The sequence below is a fragment of the Typha angustifolia genome, chromosome 2, assembly GCF_048772165.1.
Source record: "Typha angustifolia cultivar Huaian chromosome 2, ASM4877216v1, whole genome shotgun sequence".
In the NCBI taxonomy this organism is placed as follows: Eukaryota; Viridiplantae; Streptophyta; class Magnoliopsida; order Poales; family Typhaceae; genus Typha; species Typha angustifolia.
In genome coordinates, this window is record NC_133240.1 from 3,281,340 (window position 1) to 3,287,816 (window position 6,477).

At 45.7% G+C, this 6,477-nt stretch overlaps 1 protein-coding gene across 1 annotated transcript; it reads right to left on the reverse strand.

Moving 5' to 3' along the window:
- Window positions 1-3,521: 3,521 nt before the first annotated feature.
- LOC140773076 (UBA domain-containing protein Mud1-like) lies at window positions 3,522-4,300 on the reverse strand. Its single transcript, XM_073115437.1, has 2 exons — window positions 3,863-4,300; window positions 3,522-3,695 (listed from the first exon to the last, which is right to left on the reverse strand). The coding sequence occupies exons 1-2, from the start codon at window positions 4,298-4,300 to the stop codon at window positions 3,522-3,524; spliced, it is 612 nt and encodes a 203-aa protein (XP_072971538.1).
- Between the last annotated feature and the right edge of the window lie 2,177 nt (window positions 4,301-6,477).

The following is a 6,477-nucleotide window of genomic DNA, read 5'->3' on the forward strand; positions in this document are numbered from 1 at the left end:
CAAGAGTACTTCAAACAACGAGGTACTGAACTGAAAATTAGCTCGGCGTATCAGTCACAAATCGACGGGCAATCCGATGTCATTAATTGCTGCCTCGAGCAATATTTGCAGTGCTTCGCCGGGGCGCAACCGAAGAGATGGCTAACTTACCTACCCTAGGTGTAGTATTCATACAACACGGCTCACCACACCGCTATTGGGAGGACCCCATTCGGAGGCTGTCTATGGGTGCACAATCACAGATTAAGTCTTTGAGATGGACAAAGACTGTGCGGCACTCAACTTTCAAGTTGTAAAGTCAAGTTAGTTATTCACTTTGTAAAGACAAGCAAAATACAGAGTTTGGCATAAAGATTGCAATTCACTATTGATTGAAAAAGAAGTTACAATGTATGCCAACGGTAAGAAATTTAAAGGGGCAGGATAGATGGATGGCAAAATGAACACCATTGAACCAGTGGCACTTCGGTTGCAAAGCTGGATCACTTAATGCTTCTCGATAGTTCTCATATACTACTTAAGTATGAGCATCCCCAATTCTGCAACTTGGGGGCATCAAAGATCTTGTGGGGCGTTCGTTTTGAAGTACGACACTAATATTACGATTCCAAGGTTGCTTCGCAAGGAGCTCTTGAAGGAAACCAAAAGACACTCAAAAATATACAAAAGACATGGGTTTGGCATCCCATTTGTAGAATCAAAAGCAGTAAGTGCAATAGGAAGGACCGACATTGCGAACAAAATAGTCCTAACAGACTCCCCCGCTTAGACTCTCGACGTCCCTGTCGAGGTGATCTTCGACTGCTACCAAGTGATGTTTGACTTCATCTTGATGTACTCGCCAAGTTCTTCTTCCAGTATGCTTGAACTCTACCTTCTTCATCCCGCAGAGCTTCTTCAAGTTCCCAACTAGCTTCTGACATTGGAAGATTCTTCCATTTGTCCAAGTATTCGGTCTCCGTAACTCCATTGGGCAAAGTCCGCACTCTGTCCGCTAAGATTCAACCTGCCTTTCAAACGACACTGTTGTAGGGTTTGGCCGGCTTGACACATTGTGAGAAGGGTCTTCGTGATAGGCATGTATGGTTTGAGGCAACTCACATGAAAGACCAGATGGATTTTAAGCCAAGCTGAGAGTTGCACTCGCTAGGACATGTTGCCTACTTTGTCGATAACAGGAAAGGGGGCTTCATATTTGTGAGCAAGCCCTTTATGCACCTTGAGAAAGAACTTGAGCGATGCTGGTTGAAGCTTGACCAGCGACAAATTGCCTTTCCTGAAGTTCACGGCCTTCGATTCTTGTCTGCCCACTTCTTCATCTTTTATGCTGCTTTCTCAAGATAGGCTTTGGCAATCTCCGCATTCCGATGCCATTCTTTGGAAGGGCTGCTGCCTGTGTAACCCACCCATCACTTATGCGGTGTGGAAGATTGTTGTCCCATAATAACTTCGAAGGGGCTTTTGGTGGATGCAGAGCTCCTCGGCAAGTTCTACCAGAATTGGGCAACGTTAAGTAGCTTGACCCAATCTCGCTGATTGGCGGTAACAAAGTGCCACGAGTATTGCTCAAGAAAAACATTTATTCTTTCGGTTTGGCCATCAGTTTGGGGATGAAGGCTTGTGGAGAAGAAGAGTTTTGACCCCAAGAGTTTGAACAACTCCATCCAAAACCGACCTAAGAACTGAGGATCCCCATCGCTCATGATGTTTTGTGGAACTCCCCAATACTTTGCCAGATGCCTTTGAAACAAATGAGCTGCTTCATCAACAGTGCAATGCAGCGGAGCCAGAGTAAAGGTCACACATACTTTGAGAACCGATCCACCACAAACAACTCTAAGCCAATGTCCCTGACCTTTGGCAAGCTCGAAATGAAGTCCAAAGAGACACTTTCCCATAGCCGCTCAGGAACGAGGAGCGGTTCTATCAACCCACAAGGCTTCGCTCACTCCACCTTGCTGTTGGCAAATGAGACAAGTGTGCACATACTCTTCAATGTCTTCTCCCATCTTTGGCCAATAGTAAGCTCTTTCCACAAGAGCCAAGGTCCGATGTATGCCCAGATGACCTGCCCACAAGGTGTCATGACAGTCCTTGAGCAGTTCTCTTCTCAACTTGTCTGCCCGAGGCACATACATGCAGTTTCCTTTTGTCATGATGAGTCCATCCTGGACCCAAAAACCTCGTGTCTTCCCTTCGTCTATAAGCTTCTTGAGGGTCTCCGCCATCAGATCATTCCCTCGTGAATCTTCTTTTGAAGCGATGCTTGCACTTGGTTCATACTCTTGTTCGCCGCCGCTTTGAGAGCAGCAAGTTCAGCTTTGTGGCTTAATGCATCCGCAACCTGATTTGTTCGACCTGGTTTGTACTCCAAAACCATGTCAAATTCAGCCAACTCTTGCCATCTTGCTTGCTTTGGAGAGAGCTTCTTTTGAGTTTGGAAATAACTCCAGCCAACATTGTCGGTCTTCACGACAAAGCAAGACCCAAGGAGATAATGCCTCCAAACATGAAGGCAATGTACAACCGCTGTCATCTCCTTTTCGTGCACCATATACCTCCACTCTGTATCATTCAGCTTGCGACTTTCATAAGCAATGGCAACTGCTAACACGGAAGAGAGTAGTATGGCAACTGCTAACACGGGTACCGTGTGAACTTCAAACGGAAGAGAGTAGTATGGCAACTGCTAACACGGGTTCTTCCATCACCGCTCTCTTCTTATCAGCAAAGGCTTCTTGACATTTGCTTGACCACTCCCATGAATGGTCCATCTTCAGCAAATCTGTCAGCAGCGCAGCTCTCCGCGAGTAGCTTGCAATGAACCGCCAATAGTAATTGACAAGTCCCAAAAATGAGCGAAGTTCTGTAACTTTTGAAGGGACTCGCCAATCACGAATGGCACAAACTCATCCATGCGAATGCGACCTCTGCCAACTTGGTTTCCAAGGAACATGATTTCCCCTTGTGCGAAATAGCACTTCTCCTTCTTTACATAGATGGAGTGGTCCCGTAGCACCTTGAAGATGGCTTTGAGATGTTGGATGTGGTCCTCCAACGTTTTGCTATACACCACGATATCGTCAAGGTAGACCACCACGAGCTTACCAAGGTACTCATGGAACAACTAGTTCTTGAGTGTGCAAAAGGTTGTAGGGGCACTTGTCAAGCCGAATGGCATCACCAAGAATTCATGCGCCATAATATGTCACACACGTTGTCTTTGCTTCATCACCTTCTGCAACTTTGGCTTGCCAATAACCCGAGCGTAAGTCTAAATCGGAGAAGTACCACGCTCCTGCAAGTTGATCAAACAAGTCAGCAATTAGAGGGATTAGGTATTTGTTTTTTATCCTCACTTTGTTCAAGGCGCGATAGTCTACACAGTCATAGACTTCCATCATGCTTTTTCTGAAATAGCACCGGTGCCTGAAACAATGCTTTTGAGCTGCGAATCAATCCATCGTTAAGCAACTCATCACTTGCTTTTGAAATTCCAACAACTCCGGAGGAGGCATGCATTATGGCGCACGAGCTGGTGGCTTTGTCTCTGGCTCCAATTCGATCTTGTGATCCATCGCTTGGCAAGGAGGCAAGGTCTTTAGCAATTCGGGAAGCATCACATCCCCAAACTCTTTCAAAACCTTCGTGATCCCAAGTGGCATTGGGCCATTCTCCAAAGGTTCCACCTCAAGCTTCAATGCCACCAAGAATGTTTGCCTCACCCTTCTTGACACCTTTCTTCAGCTGAAGTGCTAAAAGTTGCTTTGTCTCCTTTGTCATTGTCTTCGTCACCAGGATGACACAAGGGGACTCAAACCCCATCATGCAAAGAGCGTTAAGAAATGACATTGACTCTTGCCGTTTGCAAGAATTCCATCCCAAGTATGACTTGGAAGTCATCCAAGGGAACCATCATGAAATTGGCTTTGCCTCTCCAAGACCCAACAGCAATATGCACAACCTTCGCTTGCCCGACGATCAATTGACACTTCGAATTCATTGCCTTCATTAGACTTGAGTCCTTCGAAAGGAGCAACCTAAGTCGTCGTGGTTCATGGTCCGCTACGAAGTTATGAGTTGCACCAGTGTCAACCAACGCCTTGGTCAACTTTCCATTGATCTCAATATCGACAAATATTAGCTTGTTAGGCTTTCGATTCTTTGAAGGCAAGGATCTTTGCTTCTTCCCCACTTGAGCCTTGAGGGTGTTTAGAAGTTGCAATGCCCCCCATAGGAGGGCCCTCTGTTGACTTCTCAACGTCGCTCTTTGAATTTTGCTCTTGGGCTTGCGTTGCATTGAGTGACTTCTGTTGCAGGCAATTCTTCACAAAATGTGGTCCTTCGCATAGGAAACAGTCCTTCTTGGGACTCTGCTTCACACCTTTCTGCCGCGATCCCTTATTTTCACTTTGTATCACCCTTTCTTCTTTGGGTTTTCGGGGGTTGAATAATCCGTCAAGCACTCCGCTGCAGCTTAGGCTGCCGCTAAGTCAGGAATGTCCCAACATCGTAACTCTGTTTGTGCCAAAGGCTTCAAGCCTTTCAAGAAGTGAAAAAGCTTGTCCTTCTCCGACATGTCCCGAATGTCCAGTATGAGCATCGAGAATTGCTAGACATATTCTTGAATCGATCCCATCGGTGTGAGATGTCATAAACTCTGCCTTGCAATGAACTCCACATTTTCAGAAAGGAACTGCACCTTTAGCTCCCGTTTCAAATCCTCCCAAGTATTGATGTTGCAGTAGGCATCTTGGATGTCCTCGTAACGAGTCCACCATCATAGCTTGGCATCCCCGTCGAGGTACATCGTTGTGAAGGTGACTTTTGTTTCTTGCGAGTCTAGTCGTACCACCCGAAAGTATTGCTCAACAACGAAAAGAAAGTTCTCCAACTCTTTGGCATACCTTGCGCCCTTATGGCAACGTGGTTCTGACACTCTGACCCTTTCAGAATTTCCCTCTGCTTGTTAGGCTAGTTGCATGGTGCTCATGGCTTGCGTGAGTACCATCACCTTTGCGGAGAGGTCTGTTAGCTGCTCTATGAGATGTTGGACAGCTTCCTTGGTATTGTCTTGCAATGTTTAGACCTCGCCGTCCATGTGTTGCTGATACGTCTCCAAGCGATCCACCCTATCGCCAAGAGTGCATATTTGAGCAAATTGGCATTTAATTTCGATATGTGCCTCCATGTAGTCAAGCCGCTCCCTGTTATTTCGATGCCTTTCAGAATTGCTCAGATGTGGCCTTGTAATCAGCACTGGCACTATTGGTCCTTTGCCCAAATCTGCTTGCTGCATTTGCCGCTTGACTTGTCTCTCCACCTTGCTTATGGTGCCCCATTTCGCAAGGATGCTCTTCTTGTTGACCCATTATGATACCACTAATCACGGACTAAGTTTTTGAGAGGGATAAAGACCGCGCAGCACTTTACTTCCAAGTTGCAAAGTCAACTCAGCCAATCACTTCGCAAGCGATGCACCTATTTTGGATTGCGACAAAGTAAAGACAAGCAAAATACATAGTTTGGCATAAAGATTGTCATTCTCTATTAATTAGAATAGAAGTTACAAGACATGCCAACGATAAGAAATTTAAAGGGGCAGGATACCCATTGAGGGCAAATTAAACACCATTGAACCAATGGCATTTCGGTTACAAAGTTGGCTCACTAAATGCTTCTTGATATTTCTCCTCTACTACTAAGTACGAGCATCCCCAATTCTGCAAAGGTCTTGTGGGGTGTTACATTTTGAAAGTAAGCCCCCATTTCGGTTTTGGTCCATGAGTATTGTAGGCATGTGCAGGGAAATTTCCAATCTAGTGTTGCCACGACACTAACATTGCGATCCCAAGGTTGCTTCGCAAGGAGCTCTTGAAAGAAACCAAAAGACACTCAAAAGCATACAAAAGACATGGGGTTGGCATCCCATTTACAGACTCAAAAGTAGTAAATACAATAGAGTGAACAAAACGGTCCTAGCAGCGCGCCCCTAACATTCTGATCCTATGACCAGCAGCCAAGCCAACCAGATCAAACCAACATAGACAAAGTGCTAGTAGAACAAGATGAAGTACTCAAGCGGCTCATGCTTTACCTAGCAGTGGAACAGAACTGAATGAAACAAGTGTATGATCGGAAACCCCAGGAAAGATGCTATGAAGTTGGCAATTAGGTCTATGTTTGACTTCAACCGTACCAGCAAATCTCGGTACGAACTATTCAGAACCAAAAGCTAGCACATCACTTCTTTGGTCCATTTCAGATTTTAGGGATGGTGGGAGCGGTTGCATATATATCTACCTGAATTCACCCGGTTTTCCATGTATCTAACTTGAAAGTCCGAGTTGTTCCGATTGAGCAAGTTGCGGCAGAACTACCCAAGCCTGAATCGGAGTCAGTTGAGCTTGTTACAAAGAAGGTTCTAGCACGAAGGAAGGTCAGACGTGAAGGACGAATAGTCACAAGGGTGTTGGT

Coding starts and splice junctions, on each gene's coding strand:
- LOC140773076 (XM_073115437.1), bottom strand. CDS start 4,300: ATGCAACGCAAGCCCAAGAGCAAAATTCAAAGAGCGACGTTGAGAAGT. Junction 3,696..3,862: donor GGATGGAATTCTTGCAAACG/GCAAGAGTCAAT, acceptor GTGGCATTGAAG/CTTGAGGTGGAACCTTTGGA.